The 17987-nt window shown below is 30.7% G+C and overlaps 1 protein-coding gene across 1 annotated transcript; it reads right to left on the bottom strand.

The window, feature by feature from the left end:
* Window positions 1-10918: 10918 nt before the first annotated feature.
* LOC123301433 (oleosin-B6-like) lies at window positions 10919-16324 on the bottom strand. Its single transcript, XM_044884171.1, has 3 exons — window positions 16184-16324; window positions 12474-12788; window positions 10919-10972 (listed from the first exon to the last, which is right to left on the bottom strand). The coding sequence occupies exons 1-3, from the start codon at window positions 16241-16243 to the stop codon at window positions 10919-10921; spliced, it is 429 nt and encodes a 142-aa protein (XP_044740106.1). The 5' UTR covers window positions 16244-16324.
* Window positions 16325-17987: the final 1663 nt, after the last annotated feature.

The following is a 17987-nucleotide window of genomic DNA, read 5'->3' on the forward strand; positions in this document are numbered from 1 at the left end:
TACAATAACTATCCCACTGGGAAGTTAAAAAGAGTAAAAACTTAATCTATGATATACTTTAGATCAGAAAAATTTAACTGGCTTGTTCTCAATATCAGTCTCAGCAACAGTTGAGACTTGTTATACCATGTATATATGAAATATATACTCACTGTCAAAAAAAATGCCACAGTTAAAACATTCTAAGCGTACTCATCATATGTTATGTTATAATAGTAACACTTAGAATGTTTTAAAACGAGCATTTTTTTCACATTGAGATACATAGTATATTAAGTTTAGTCCCAAGTTTGTAACGCTTAAAAATAATGATGCTAGGAAAAAAATTTTGTCATAGGTGTTCATAAAATCACCTAATTAGTCCATTTCCGGTTGTCCGTCCGCCCGTCCGTCCGTCTGTGGATAACTCAAAAACGAAAAAAGATATCGAGCTAAAATTTTTACAGCGTACTCAGGACGTAAACAGTGAGGTCAAGTTCGTAAATGAGCATCATAGGTCAATTAGATCTTGGATCCGTAGGACCCATCTTGTAAACCGTTAGAGATACAACAAAAGTACATCACTGTTTACCCATGACGGCGCCAATTAGGCGGAAATTTTATAATATGTATGTTTGTATGTGTAATGTGATAAAGAAATCAACACTGACTATGCATGGTATTTCAATAATTAACTCAGCCAATTGTTTGTTTTCACTTGTTTTAATTTTTAAATTTCGAGCGTACAAGTGATTTAGGTATCAGTGTAAAAACTTGTATGATATCTGAATATTTTACTCAAAATATTGTCTATATAAAATGGAAAAATTCACAATGTTGGGTATTTACATGAGATTTATACCCATTAACAGTGTATAAATTATTTTACGATCTATTAAAGAAAACCGTAAGAAATTTTTGATTTGTTGTTATCTTTGCGTCTATGTTAATTTTATTTTTGTTACCACCATATTGCAGTATTCTATCCAACATAATAGTCCAAGGCCCCTCAGACCTTATTTATTTTCTGATGGACAAAATATGTACAATAGAGTAGTATTCGGGAGTACAGTGAGATAATACATGCCTGTAAGCTTGAAACGACGGTCAATCCTCAGATACCAGGTGCTACAGGTATGTAAACATTGTACTCAATTTTATTGTAGTCTAAGGACTCATTCTAACATATGCTGTAGGAAATATTGTAAAAAATTTGAAATTAATACTGCTAGACACATTCTGTCGGAAGTATTTATTGCCGGAAACTTTAAATATTGAAAGCAAAAAACATACAATCTTGGCAACCGCAAAAAACCAATATTACTTGAATTATATATGTTGTAAGATACCTTCCCACAAAATTGACATTACTTTGACCATTCGGAACCCTCATAAAATCGAAAAAACTCCTTAAAATTAACTTTTTCTGTTCTAGACATGCAAGAAAGATTTATGAAGGATCCAATCAAATAGTAGAAGATCTGCTGCAAAAAATAGTTAAAGACGTTAATAGTCATAGGGCTTAGCAAAATGAAACTGCATTTTATGCAGAAATCAAGTCACTTTTCCCGGTGATACTAGGGACCAATATGAATGATTTAATCCAAGGAAACGAAAATTTCATCCACTGTAATTCAAGATGGCGGACCTTTTCCAAAATGGCGGCTGCATAATTTAAAAACTCAAAACGGTTGCATCGATTTAAGTGATTGGGGTGTCAATCAATTCTTATTAACGCCTCTAATCAAATAAAAAATAAACCATTTAAAAAATTAAAGATAGCGGCCGAATATTCAGAAAAGTGTGTAATTTTTCAATTGATTTTTTCATTCTAGTGAAAATAACAACTAAATATCTTATGATATGGTCACATATTTTTTTATTTAAATAAAACCTGATAATATTAGATACAAAATAAAAAAAAATAGCTTTACTATCCGTTGAGTAGTTTTTGAACTATACAAATTACAAAAGATGCGTGTGGTTTTGAAAGCCTTCATTGTACGTAATATGATACATCGTACATATGCCAGTAGATATGTACTTTTTACCTGGAAAGTACTCCGAAGTTAATGCAATTTTTAAAAGCTATTTGGGGGTACTCTAGGATGTCGAGTTTTCGGCCTCGAGGACTCTGTGTTAACTTGAGGGAAGGGCCAAAAACTCAAAAATTTTCGGATTTCTTTCCGTTTTTCGCTTATATTTCGTTACTTAAGCCCATTTTGTGTTCTATAGTTCAATACAAAGTTGTATAACATTCAATTTGCTAAGCTTTGGCATATTAAAATATTTTCTAGATTCAATAATAACCGAGATACAGCCAATCAAAGGTAGACATATTTTCTTGCAATGTAAAAAAGTAGCCGAAAAATAAAACTTTTGGCCCTATAACTATTTATTGTCATCATTATCGTGTTAACTATGCTAATCGCACATCAATATCAACAGTCAAGTTCAACTTTGACCTCAGTCCTACCCCAGTCTTATTTTAATGTAAGAACTGCATTTTCAGAAACTTTAACCCCCACCAAATACTCTTACGTTGTACACAATGTGATGTCACAGAGTGGGGGAGGTTTCACTGACCAAGATAATTGTTTTGATTTGCAGTTTCCACACTTTCATTATTATTATTTTTTTAATCATTTATAAGGGTCTGAACAAATAAAATAATATTGGTTTGTCATTGGAATGTTTTTAATTGTTTTAAAAACTATATATTAAAAAAACTCGAAAAGTTTTGAAAATTTATTGATAATTAGGATTTTATAATTAAAAGTTTCATAGAGAAAACACATCATGTTACAAAAATCTGTCAGCGCTGGGGGGCTGTCGGATTCTCTTCCTCGTCGTCGAAGTCCATGGGCTTGTCTCTCTCATGCACTTTTGGTGAGGGAGAAAAGGGGAGATTAGTGGCGTTCTCACTCTCATCATTCGTATCAGCAACGTTGGTGTGGACTGAGGGACTGATTCAGACTGAGGGAAGTTTTTGCATGATGTGCCCACAAAGTGCTTGCACAACAGACCAGCCTAACACCTGCAGTGGCACAGTCAGTCGTATACTTGAAGCTTATTATATGTAGCAGCTGTTCTAGAGCAGCGTCCATCGTTGTGGTGATGGGAACAGGTTTGTGATGATGGCACCCCCATGACCGAATTTTACGTTCTTTGTGAGCTTAATCGTTTGACCATCGTAGGACCACTTTTGACCACCCTCAATTTTCGTTTGACCACCCTCCGTTCGGAAAATATTCACGATTCAAAATTTTATTTCTCGTAGCCTCCACCATAACCAGCATAGGGAAAATAACATGGTAGCACCCCCATGAACGAAATTTAATTTAATTGTGAGCTCAATCGATTCTAAATCGTAGGACCACTTTTGACCACTCGCAATTTTCGTTTGACCACCCTTCGTTCGAAAAATATTTAGAAAAAACAATTTTTTTTTTAACGAAAAACAATAAAGGCTCGATTCTAATGAATTACTACAAATTCTGGGGTGTTATTGTGCTCAATCGTTGGAGAATCGTAGGACCACCCAGGAATATTAACAAAAATCGTTAGACCACCCTCCGTTCGAAAAATATTTAGAAAAAACAAATTTTTTTTTAACGAAAAAACGTTCCCTCCACCATCCAAAGATTGTAATAACGACAAAAACAAAAAAATCGATTTTCTACTAAAGGAGTGAAAAATTTATAGATTTTTTCATCCAAATCCATTCAAAATCGTAGGACCACTTTTGACCACCCACAATTTTCGTTTGACCACCATCAGTTCGAAAAATATTTCCAAAAAACGAATTTTTTTTTAACGAAAAAAAATGAAAAATGAATTTTTATATAAGCAGCAGGAATTCTGAGGTGTTTTTGATGTCAATTGTTAGTGAATCGTAGGACCACCCCAAAATATTCACAAAAATCGTTTGACCACCCTTCGTCCGAAAAATATTTAGAAAAAACAATTTTTTTTTTAACGAAAAACAAAAAAGGCTGGATTCTAATGAATTACAACAAATTCTGGGGTGTTTTTGTGCTCAATCGTTCGAGAATCGTAGGACCACCTAGGAATATTAACAAAAAACGTTAGACCACCCTCCGTTCGAAAAATATTTAGAAAAAACAAATTTTTTTTAACGAAAAAACGTTCCCTCCACCATCCAAAGATTGTAATAACGACAAAAACAAAAAAATCGATTTTCTACTAAAGGAGTGAAAAATTTATAGATTTTTTCATCCAAATCCATTCAAAATCGTAGGACCACTTTTGACCACCCACAATTTTCGTTTGACCACCCTCATTTCGAAAAATATTTCCAAAAAACGAATTTTTTTTTAACGAAAAAAAATGAATTTTTATATAAGCAGCAGGAATTTTGAGTTGTTTTTGATGTCAATTGTTAGCGAATCGTAGGACCACCCCAAAATATTCACAAAAATCGTTTGACCACCCTTCGTTCGAAAAATATTTAGAAAAAACAATTTTTTTTTAACGAAAAACAAAAAAGGCTGGATTCTAATGAATTACTACAAATTCTGGGGTGTTTTTGTGCTCAATCGTTCGAGAATCGTAGGACCACCTAGGAATATTATCAAAAAACGTTAGACCACCCTTCGTTCGAAAAATATTTAGAAAAAACTAATTTTTTTTCAACGAAAAAACGTTCCCTCCACCATCCAAAGATTGTAATAAGGACAAAAACAAAAAAAATCGATTTTCTACTAAAGGAGTGAAAAATTTATAGATTTTTTCATCTAAATCCATTCAAAATCGTAGGACCACTTTTGACCACTCACAATTTTCGTTTGACCACCCTCAGTTCGAAAGATATATAAATATTAAATTCATAATCATCTAATCGTTTGACCATCGTTGGACCAGTGTAGAAAACCTCAAAATTTGTTACCACAAACCACAAACTTTATTGGACCACTCTTAGTTTGAAGAATTCTGGTGGTGAAAATTGATACTTTATATTCTTATATTTTATTTATATCATATGCAGGGATGTTAATGAATACAGTTTAGATTCATTAATCAGTGAAAAAATAATGTTCGGAAAAACTAGTTATACTTTTTTACACTTATTATCTATATTACGATAAAAGCTAAGCAACAGCGATAATTAGTGTTAAAAATTTGGTTTTATGGTGGTTTTTATTATTACTTTTTACAATTATATCAACCAATGTATTTCATAAACGAAAGACTATAAGAATTACTTTTTATAAAATCCATTAAGTTAACAGGAAAAAGATAAGCTTTTGCAATTAAATTATCAAGAATGCTTTATAAACGCAAGAATTTTTGAATGATTTCTTTAAAAAAATTTTAAAAAGAAGGTTCCAGTTTGTTAGTCATTTCCACACCACCTTCGAGGTAGACTTATTGGCGCGAAGGATCCAATTTGATCCTTTGTTGCCCATAACAACGTTTTTTTTCTTCTGAAATGTTATTTTGTTAGTTAGCGTTCTTATTTAAAATTTTAAATAAATGTCTAAATTTTTTTTTAAAAGCGGATTTTGAGAATGTGTTTTAGATTTGTCATTTTCTGATTTCAAATTTTGTTTTGATGTCAATGTTTAAATAAAAATTTCTTTGTTGAACAAATTTTCATTTTTTGGCCTATTATTGCACACATGTTAAAAAACTTAATAAAATTTTAATTTATTGTGCGTACACTTAACATAGTGGTGTACGGTTTTCTAGCAAATACTTTAAAAGTTTTTAAATAATTTAATACTGGAACTTGATAAATGTGTTCGATTTTTTAAACTTCTCTAATTTATTAGAAATAGTGCAACACTGATATTCAACATTCTTTACACTTTACAGGGTATTACAACAAATAACTCAGTTAATTGCTTATTTTCACTTGTTTTTAATATTATTTGAGTTGTTTATTCGTATGTGAGGCCTACTTCAGAAAAAAAATTCGTTTTTTGGAAATATTTTTCGAACTGAGGGTGGTCAAACGAAAATTGTGGGTGGTCAAAAGTGGTCCTACGATTTTGAATGGATTTGGATGAAAAAATCTATAAATTTTTCACTCCTTTAGTAGAAAATCGATTTTTTTGTTTTTGTCGTTATTACAATCTTTGGATGGTGGAGGGAACGTTTTTTCGTTAAAAAAAATTTGTTTTTTCTAAATATTTTTCGAACGGAGGGTGGTCTAACGTTTTTTGTTAATATTCCTAGGTGGTCCTACGATTCTCGAACGATTGAGCACAAAAACACCCCAGAATTTGTTGTAATTCATTAGAATCCAGCCTTTTTTGTTTTTCGTTAAAAAAAAATTGTTTTTTCTAAATATTTTTCGAACGAAGGGTGGTCAAACGATTTTTGTGAATATTTTGGGGTGGTCCTACGATTCGCTAACAATTGACATCAAAAACAACTCAAAATTCCTGCTGCTTATATAAAAATTCATTTTTTTTCGTTAAAAAAAAATTCGTTTTTTGGAAATATTTTTCGAAATGAGGGTGGTCAAACGAAAATTGTGGGTGGTCAAAAGTGGTCCTACGATTTTGAATGGATTTGGATGAAAAAATCTATAAATTTTTCACTCCTTTAGTAGAAAATCGATTTTTTTGTTTTTGTCGTTATTACAATCTTTGGATGGTGGAGGGAACGTTCTTTCGTTAAAAAAAAATTTGTTTTTTCTAAATATTTTTCGAACGGAGGGTAGTCTAACGTTTTTTGTTAATATTCCTAGGTGGTCCTACGATTCGCGAACGATTGAGCACAAAAACACCCCAGAATTTGTTGTAATTCATTAGAATCCAACCTTTTTTGTTTTTCGTTAAAAAAAAAATTGTTTTTTCTAAATATTTTTGAACGAAGGGTGGTCCAACGAAAATTGTGAGTGGTCAAAAGTGGGCCTACGATTTAGAATCGATTGAGCTCACAATTAAATTAAATTTCGTTCATGGGGGTGCTACCATGTTATTTTCCCTATGCTGGTTATGGTGGAGGCTACGAGAAATAAAATTTTGAATCGTGAATATTTTCCGAACGGAGGGTGGTCAAACGAAAATTGAGGGTGGTCAAAAGTGGTCCTACGATGGTCAAACGATTAAGCTCACAAAGAACGTAAAATTCGGTCATGGGGGTGCCATCTTCATAAACCTGATGGGAACCCCACCTGTAAACAAATGAATCAGTTAATTAATGCACGTGCATTGTATATGTTGTTACGAGAATATTTAAAAAAAATACCTACCTTGTTTGGTAAACTTTCGTCCCCATTAAGAAGGATAATGCTGATGGCTTTCTTGGTTTCCCATCCACGCCTGTACTTGACAGTACAGTCAAGTTCTGTATGAGTAGTACTTGGCAGCATCTCTAGTTGATGGTAATCTGACAAGCCGACATTTCATTTTGAATGTTTTTTCAACTAACATCAATAAAAATTTGTGGGAAATTCGATAAAATGGAAAATGTTATCCCAATAATGGATGCCCTTTTTTTATTTTTAATCAATCAATTATTATTTAAATACAAGATGGTAAACTTGATTTACAAAGAAAGAGAATATATTAAAAACTTGGTTTTTTATTACTGAATATTATATACAATCAGTAGAATAATGTAGTTGTTTACATTTTTCCACAAATTTTCCAAACTTTTCCAATTTTTTTGAATGTATAATGTTTTAAATAAATAAAAGCATTCCGAAATCATAAAACAAAATTATTTTGAATGAAAATAATTAACAATAAAAAAATTATTATCCTGAAAAAATAATAATGAAAATATGGAAACTGCAAATCACAACAATAATATTAGTCAGCGGTACCTCCCCACCCTGTGACATTACATTGTGTGTACAACGTAAGAGTATTTAGTGTGGGTGAAGGTTTCTAAAAATGCACTTCTTACACTATAATGAGACAACTTCACGTTTGGGGATGGAATAAAGTTGGGGAAGGGGTATTGTTTTAGGGCCAAAACCTTCATTTTCGGCTACTTTTTTACTTATCTTTGATCGGCTGTATCTCGGTTATTATTGAGTCTAGAAAATCGTTTAATATACCAAAGCTATACAAATTTAATGTTCTACAACTTTGTAATGAATTATAGAACACAAAATGGGATTAAGTAACGAGAAATAGCCTGTAAAAATTGCATTAACTTCGGAGTACTTTCCAGGTAAAAAGTAAATATCTACTGGCATATGTACGATGTATCATATTACGTACAATGAAGGCTGTCAAAACCACACGCATCTTTTGTAATGCGTATAGTTCAAAAACTAGAGTATTTCTTACTCAGTTTTTTTTACTCAACGGATAGTAAAGCTATTTTTTTATTTTGAAGCTAATAGTACCAAGTTTAATTTATATAAAAAAATATGTGACCATATCATAAGATATTAAGTTGTTATTTTCACTAGAATGAAAAAATCAATTGAAAAATTACACTCTTTTAAATGGTTTATTTTTTATTCGATTGGAGTCAATAAAAAGTGATTAACACCCCAATCACTTAAATAGTTGCAACCGTTTTGAGTTTATAAATTTTTTAAATTATGCAGCCGTCATTTTGGAAAAGGTCCGCCATCTTGAATTCCAGTGGATGAAATTTTCGTTCACACGGATGAAATCATTCGTATTGGTCCCTAGTACCGGGCAAAGTGGCTTGCTTTCTGCATAAAATGCAGCTTCCGATGAAAATATCCCCGTAAGCCCTAAAACTATAAAGATATTTATTATAGATAGCTTCATATTGTGGAAGTCCATAATGATGATTTTATCTACGCCAGTGAGATAAGAGCTACTTTTCTCACTCAGTATGCGTGGGAAACATAGTTCATTATCACCCTAGTGTCGTAATTAATTCATAAGCACTTGTATCGTTATGAATTCATTACCACTCTCTAAATTACTGTCAAAATGGCTACAAGCTACAACAGGCTACTTTATTAAGTATTTAAATGTTATATTTTTATACACTGTGTATATGAAAAATATATCAAGGTATACTAATTTTAGTCCCAAGTTTGTAATGTTTAGAAATATTGATGCTATTAACAAATTTTGGTATAGGTGTACATATAATCACCTAACTAGTCCATTTCCGGTTGTCTGTCTGTCTTCACGATAACTCAAAAACGAAAAGGACTAAAAAAGTGAGGCTGAGTTCGGAAATGAGCAACATAGGTCAATTGGGTCTTGGGTACGTCCATCTTGTAAACTGTTAGATAGAACCAAAGTTTAAATGTAAAAAATGTTCCTTATAAAAAATAATTAACTTTTGTTTGAAACATTTTTTCCTAAACATGAATGTTTATCCGTGAGGGCGCAAATTAGGACCAAATTTTGGTGTTCATTTTCTCCAAACCTATATAATATAGGGAGTTGAAAATTTGCAGGAAGCTTTAAATAGTATTCTTGTAAAACATTCTTCAAAAACAAAACAAAAATTCTAGAAAGTTATTTCGAAAATTTTCGAAATTTTCGAAAAACAAATAAATAAAAGCCGAGTAAAAAGCCTGGTCGTGTTAGTTTTTTAAACTCTTCTAATTTATAAAAACTTTGAACAGGAGGGCCATATCAAAAAAGTTTCAAGACAAAGTTGTAGCTAGGGTACATACGCACAATTTTCTAAATATAGCCCCTTATGCCCATTTTTACCGTTTTGTTTTTAATAATTTGTTTCGAGTAGAAGGTTGACTCTAAAATTAATATGTGTGCCGTGACATCAAGTGATAGTGGTTTGTGAATATCACCACTTCCGGTGCCAAACCATTTCCGGAAAATCTTAAAATTGGTTAAGTCCAAACAATGCAGTTACTTAAAAAAATTAAAATAGATCTTGTAGATTTAGGTCAATGTTACCTAAAAATACTATTGTAAGTTTGGTTATTATTCCAACTTCTGAGCTAACTTGTCGTCGGTGGATTTATTTTTTCTCATATAGAGCCGGAGAAATTGATCAAAGAACCGGAGAAATTGAGGATTGAAATTGAGTTAATTGTTGAAATAACCTAAAATGTGTGTGTGTTAGATTAAAAATAAAAATTTTTTTTCAAGGTAAAACCCCTGTAGACGCGTTAGACAATTTGTAATATATGTATAATAAATAATATTTGGTGGGATAAATTTTATGATTTCGCGTCATCAACATGCTATGAATATAGTTACAGATATATCGCAACCTAGGAAACTAAAACTTTTTACAATCGATAAAACGATACCTATGTAATAATTAATTAAAGATGTACGCCTAATTATTAACTAAATGATTCTGTTCGTTGGTAACTAACTAGTAGTTTACTACATAGCCACAGTGGGAGTGGGTTTCTTGGAAAGATTTGTGCCGGTCTATATTTTAATTTGTCTCGGCTACGTTAAAGTTGCTACTTAAACTACTGGATTGGTTTTTATTTAACGCAGTTGTATTTTTTGATTTTTAAATTTTTATTTTACATTTTTTAGTTAGGATTTTTAAATACCTATTTAATGAGACTCCACTTAATATAGTTCACAGACTTTCGTTTTCAGCCCATGCGCCCATGTATGTTTGGTCTTTGTGGCACTCTAGAGATCAAATGCGTGGACCGATTAATAGGTTTATCTCTTTAATACCACCTAATCAATAGTACCCGACTTAACATAATTCGTCGACTTTCATTTTTTTCTTAAAAAATATGGCGTATTGAATTTTCATTACTGTCATGTTTTTAATGATCCTCGCAAGATTAAGATGAATCGACTCACGTAAAAATAATCAAAATCGTCCTGGGCGCTTAAAATAAAATAAAAACCAAACACAATTTAACAATTTTTTTTATAAAAATAAATCACTCAAAATAATAATTTAAATCACACAATTTCGATTTCAACCGATGTAACCACCAACTTGGTTACCTACAAGTCTTTGTTGTCCACCTTCTGAACCATATCTTTTTTGTCCTGCACTTCCTTTGTTACCTCTATTTCCATGTTAGCCAACGTCCTTGTTGTCCTCCTCGTCTTTGGCCGCCTATCTGAAAATTATTAATTAGAGAAAAAAAATATACCATAAATTACAGATTTCTGTAAAAATAGTCAATATAAAATATTTCACGGCTATCTTTTCTGATATACTCAATAATTACGACTATTATACATTTAAACAAAATAGAAAACCATACATATATTTTACCTGTGTAAAACAACCATACCAATATTTCGGGTGTTATAGAAAGGGGACAAGCGAGAGCAATCTTTATCAATCTTTACGTTTAAACCTAGCGAAGCGGGTGGGTATCACTCTAGTTAAAAATAAAGAATGAAATTCATGACTATAACACTCGACAAAATAATGATTAACGTATTGCAAACTACAGTTTGCAAAAATACAATAACTCTACGGAAATTATTGGGATTGAATTGTACAATGCCAAAATTCAAACGCAAGCACATTATAATGAATTGACTTCCAAAGAAAATTTTTTTTTTTCCGTTTTTTTTTTTTGTTTTGAAAGTTAGTTAAAGTTCAAAAAATGCCATCTAAGCTATCGAAACCGATTTTTAATCGTGCATTTAATTAAAACTTTAATGTTAAATTTCAAATTTTTGTAATATATACAATTATTAATGGTTTGAATCCAAAGAGTTTATATACATAGAAAAGGATCTGCTAGAGAAGGATACATCGCGAAGGATCTGCTAGCCTGAAAATGAGTTTCCCTATGTCCCTGCCATAGTCATATGTCATAATTATATGATGCATAGAGATTTTGTGTCTACTATTGTATTTGTTTTGTACAAAAAGAGGTTATATAAAGTTTTGTATTATTTTTTCTGGAAAATGAAAAATGTTTAATATGCAGATTTGAATATTCTCCAATATGCGGCCGTAGTTTATACTAAGTAAACAATATACTAAGTTAAATAATTAAAGTCAATAAAACTTTTAGTTAGTTTTATTAAAAATTAAACTGTTTATATTGTGTTTGTTATGTAAATAAAGTTTCTTTTAACGTTTCTACTTTTTGAATACCCTTTAATGTATTATATAATATTCCATAAATCGTTTTTTAATTATTTACTTAATAGCAATAATGTAAACAATATGTAGCCAATGACATATAGATTATACAAGGACACAGGGGAACTCACTGACAGCCTCTCATTCATCATATCGCCAGTTTTGGGCTCTGATGTTCTCCTGTTGTATAAACTTTTGGGTACACTATGAAATGTCAAAGCAGATGACGTCATGAATCATGGCGCACGATTCTGAAGTGTTTTAATATCACAATTTTTTTAACCGAGTATATTTATTACAAAACACTTTTAAAAGTAAATATTTTATTATAGGAATCATTTTTTTGGTCCCTTCAATCGATTCGACGTGTTTTTGGAACATGGAAAAATTTACTGGAAGTGTCTATTGTTTTAATATTTTTTATATTACCATACTAATGGACTTATTTTTGTATCTTATTGTAAAATAAATAAGAATAATAATTATTATGATAGAAAACACAGTATACGATATACCTGATTGGCTGCTGCAGCCGCAGTAGCTGGAGTAGCTGGTGTAGCTGGAGTTGCTGGAGTAGCTGGAGTAGCGGGTGTGGCGGGTGTGGCGGGTGTAGCTGGAGTAGCTGGAGTAGCTGGAGTAGCCGGAGTAGCCGGAGTAGCTGGAGTAGCTGGAGTAGCTGGTGTAGCTTGTGTAGCAGGAGTAGCCGGGGTAGCAGGAGTAGCTGGAGTAGCTGGTGTAGCTGGTGTAGCTGGAGTAGCTGGAGTAGCTGGTGTAGCTGGGGTAGCAGGTGTAGCTGGAGTAGCTGGAGTAACTGGAGTAGCTGCAGAAAACTATAAAAAGAATAATAAATTGAAATTGATTTAAGAAAATTGTTGATAATTGATTGGTGATAAATAAAATATTTATATGAAATATTAAAATATTTCAAATAAAAAAGATGTCAAAATGTTCTTTTTTTGGTCTCTTTGTATTGTGTTAATATATATTAAATTTTACGCACCAGTTATTTACATATTCACGGCAACTTAAAAAATAAATAACAAACTCTATATTATTTATCATTTTAAAATGAATCAAATGCACTTCAATATAAATATCATCGTATCAATATATAGCTTATGGAAATATACAGAATGTTCGACTTACATCTAGGCATATAAATATCACGAGTATGACAGAGTACACGCGTTAAGCAATGCATCTAAGTAAGAGGTATTATAGGTGTTATATGAAATTGCAAAAGTAACTTGTATCGTGGCTTGTCTGTTGTAGTTAAACTATTCAACTAAGAAACTTCCGCTCTCCAAGCATCTTACAACTATCTCAACGCATATCGAAGCTTCAAAACATGTAGATAATAGCTCTCACTTAGATGCATTGCTTAACGCATGTATTCTGTCATACTCGTGATATTTATATGCCTAGATGTAAATCGAACATTCTGTATAGCTTTAGTTTCAATATTTAGCTTATAGAAATTAATGAAAAAAGTACACTGTTTTTGAAAAAAATGTTTATAGAAAAAACAATGTTGAAAACTATCTATTTTAGCATCCTTAAAAACATATTTAAATAGTAAGATTTTAAACGCATGGCTTACGAAAACGTTCATTTTTTCGATTTTTCCTATTTATCTCAAAAACTGAAGGTTCTGTGAAAAAACTTCCATACAAAAGTTGAACCCTATATCGCGTTTATTATTTCATACATTCACTTCTTACTAGTACATCTGTCTCAGCATCTTCCCATAAAAAAGTACGAGCTGCTACACATAGGTCGAAATTTTTTTGTAATAGTTTGATTAACTTTTATTTTCCCTTCCCATAAAAGCGCGAATCATAACCGGTTCATGCATGTACAACTGGAATGATACCTCTGGGTTTTTTACGTTCAAAACTAAAACAATCATACACCGAATTACTTTCGAATTTGACCTCGGCTTATAAAAATAAATATTTCTACCGTATGGTGGAACTTTGTCTACTATAACGACTATTATGTATTTTCAGATACTGTGACTGCACTTTGCACGATTAATGCGTCGGAATCTTTGACAGCTTGGCCCATCTTAATTCCACGAACTTGCACTTTCGCATCAGTATTTCGATTATAATTGCTTTTTATTTTTTTTTTTTATAAAATAAAATTAAAGAATCTTGTTTCATCGGAATTTTACTATCGATATTGAAAACGAAAATGAGGATGAAAATGAAAATAATGTTGATGAAAATGATGTCAATGATGACGATGCTGACAACGACGGTGTGATTGATGACTATTTAGGTAAATGCGATGCAGAAATACGCAATGAAAGTGATTTAGAAAAAAACGAAGATTGAATTATTGTTAAATTGTATTATTGTATAAATATTCTGATCATAAAAAGCAATTAATCTGATAAATATTTTACACAATAATGAAAGAAAAAATCAAAATATACAGTTTTGGTCATTTTTCGCTAAAAATAGGATAAAAAAAAATTATATATCGAAAACTAAAGGTTGAAAAAAAAGTTGCCCACAAAATTGTATGTATTTCAATTGTCTACAGCTTTTGTACGAAGCTTTTTTTCATTGAACCTTCAGTTTTGGAGATAAATAGGAAAACCCAAAAAAGTGAGGTTCTAGAGCTATCTTAAAAATGTAATGAGCTTTATATTACGGCGCATAAAGTGCACTAATAAGGTATTTGATTTGATAGTTAAGGGTGCGACAGGTTTTCTATGGGTCGCATAAAGTTAATGAGCATTAGGCTAAGATAATATAACCAACGTGACAGTATATATTTTCTCCTCTCACTCTTATATGAGAAAAACGCGCACTTTAATAGTGTAGTTGTTGCGTCTTAGATCATACCCATTTCTAGGATTTCGTAAGAAAGCGTGCTTCACGTTGCGCGCTCTATAATGACGTTTAACGTCGTATTATTGTTAGACAATGAGCACAAATCGCGGTATTAATTATTGTAGTCTAATGTTACATACGTTATACTGCATTTGTTTATTTTGTTTAAGTAGGCAATTTACTTAAATTGCTTTACTGTATAAGCCATGTGCCTACTCTGAAATCGTTTCCCACTCTGAAAACTTATTAGCTTCTCAATTGATGTAAATTGATTTTTAAACTTAAAATAATACAAACAATTGATGATAAACATTGTATATACAGGCTATTTCAACAATTAACAACTAAGTCAATTGTTTTTTTCTCTTGTTTTAATGTAATTTTAAAAAAGAGGATTGCGCGCGTGCTTGAATAACTTAAAAATATACGATCTTAAAATAAACATCTGGGTCAATTTGAAAGCTAGGAAGTCGAATAAAAAACGATGTACAAATGTGCACAATTACTGCAACTACAACTTTTATTATTTTATATTTTTTTATTTGTTGCACAACGTTTTTGTAATTTATGATATGTTTTTAAACAACCAAAAATGCTTTTTCGTATAGATATATAATATTATTTTACTATTCAAATTAAGATGAGCATTTCTGTGGGCTGTATTATGCATTTTGTTAAAATATATCCCCTTAAGGACCCACAATACCCAGTTTATTGCTTAATTATACTTGTGGTGTACACTTTTTACCTGTTTTATTTGAATGGTGATCGAAAAACAACACAATTTGGGCAGTGTTTCTTTTAGTTACCTGTTTCATTTATGTTGTGTCGAGATACGATATTTTATTCTATTTTTCACCTTTTTATTTATCTTTCCTATTATTATTTTTTGATTTAATTTTTATTTTTTATTTTTGCTTATTATTTTTACTTAATTTGATTTTTTGTTTGTTTCAGTTTGTCATTTGGTAAAATTTTTTATTTTGTTTTAGGTGAAAGCAGGCAGTTACATTGTTTTAGAGGGTGTAACATAAAGATTTATTATTATTATAATCGGGTAAATAATTTTATTTTTATTTTAAGGGTAATATTTTATTATTATTTGTTTCAGTGTGATGCGGTCTCTTTCGGATTTGTAAATATTTTTTAATTTTAAGATTGTTTTAATTTTAAGAGGTTTAATGCTACTGAAGAGGATTGCCAAAGCAATCGAAACCGGTCTAGCTAATTAATAATTTTATAATCTAGCTAAATATTTTTATTGTGGGTCCTTAAGGGGATATATTTTAACAAAATGCGTTATTTTACTAAATGACCCCAAGTGATTCATAAAAAAGTTAAATAGTAAAAATGAAAAATAAATAATAATAGTTTGTACTTACTTGAACTGTTGCTAACGCAACTAATGAAACGATAATGATTAAAAATACGTTAAAATTCATTGTAGTTTATTTTTGATTGTTTGTTTTCGATAAAACTTTGTTTGTTGTCTAAAACTATAAACCATAAAAGAATTTTCTTTGTTTTTGTACAAAAGTTTATTAACAAATGGAATTTTTTTCAGAAATTTTTTTATACTAGTTTTTCATACATTTTTTTATACTAGAAAAATTGCTTGCAAATATAAAATTCAGACTTCTTATTATTTAAACCTCAGCTCAGTAAACTTGCAACACTTAACCTTCTTAAAAAATTGGTAATGGCCTAGCTCTGATCTTAAAAGGGTATACTTCTAACAAACCAAAGTGACACTGAGCAAGATAGAGTGTACACATACATACATACATATATATATATATATATATATATATATATATATATATATATATATATATATATATATATATATATATATATATATATCTCGCTCAGTAGTGGCACTTTGGTTTGATAGAATACTAACATCGTAAAATGAAAACGAAATCCATTTAAATGGAATTAGTTTTCAATCACATTGTTTCAATTGAATTCAATCATAATGTTTGTTGGGTAATAATTATTACTCATAAAAAATTATGATGTCCTTATGATCTCCTCAACCAGATTCAGGAATAAAGTTGTTAAAAAAGAAAATTGAGTTTTCATCCTTGATCTGCCCGTTTATAGTTAACCAATCAAAAATAAATTAAACAAAAGTAGCAGAGTTTGATGGGGACATCATGTTCTGACGTCAGTTTGGCCTAATTTTCCGAGTTGCTTTAATTGTCAATTTAGATCATAAACGGTAATAGGTAGAATAAAACTTTAAATTAGAAATTTGATCCTCATATAAAAACTAATATGATTTATTTAAAACCTTGTTTTCGAAAATCGTTGGCTTTCGGATGAAATACGACTTAAAAAAATGCCATTGCATTTAATCACTACTCAAATGTCAAGTTGTTTTATCAATTAAAATAATCAGATTAATTTAATCGTATTTTTCGATTTTGGGCTATTTGCTTGATAGTTAATATAATTACATAGTCATTCAACTTTTGAGAGCCTACTTAAAAAAAATCTTGTCTTATTTCAAAATACCCATAAATGGTCTATAAAATAACCAGTTACATTTATTTAAATATTAATGAATAAGCCAATTTTTCGGATGGTTGTTATTATTATGTTATTCGCTCCGTGCATGTTTTATTTCACAGAGTTACCATAGTAACGATAGAATCTTTTTTAATACTGCTTTATTACTATAATTGTATGGATGGAAATATAAGTCTATGGATTATACATTTAAAAAATCTTATTTGTGCAATTTCTTTATTTTCAGAATTTCTAATGCAACAATTTTAACTTTAAATTTGACATTTACTTTACCATTTCCAAATTTTATAACAGCGCTGCGGTCGATTTAGCTTTCCTCACTACCTAATCTACTGTGCTCCCTACCAATACTTTGCACTTATTTCACACTGTGAGCTCGAACAAACAGAAGTAATAAAACAGGACAGTTGAAAATCTGTAAAGAGTACCTATTTGTATAAATAACAAATATTTACAAATTTTCCTTTCATCATTGTCCTTGGTGTTAAACAAGTGGTAGTGTAATAACTATTTACAAAATTAATTGAAAAAAAGCGCGAGAAAACTGATTGTTTCAAAGTCAAAGATGAACTAAAATTAAGTTGGGACTAAGTTCATCAGCTGCTATACATGGTCTCTAGGAACTTATTCTGGACAATTGGAGCTTTCTTT

Source organism: Chrysoperla carnea, chromosome 5 (genome assembly GCF_905475395.1).
Source record: "Chrysoperla carnea chromosome 5, inChrCarn1.1, whole genome shotgun sequence".
In the NCBI taxonomy this organism is placed as follows: Eukaryota; Metazoa; Arthropoda; class Insecta; order Neuroptera; family Chrysopidae; genus Chrysoperla; species Chrysoperla carnea.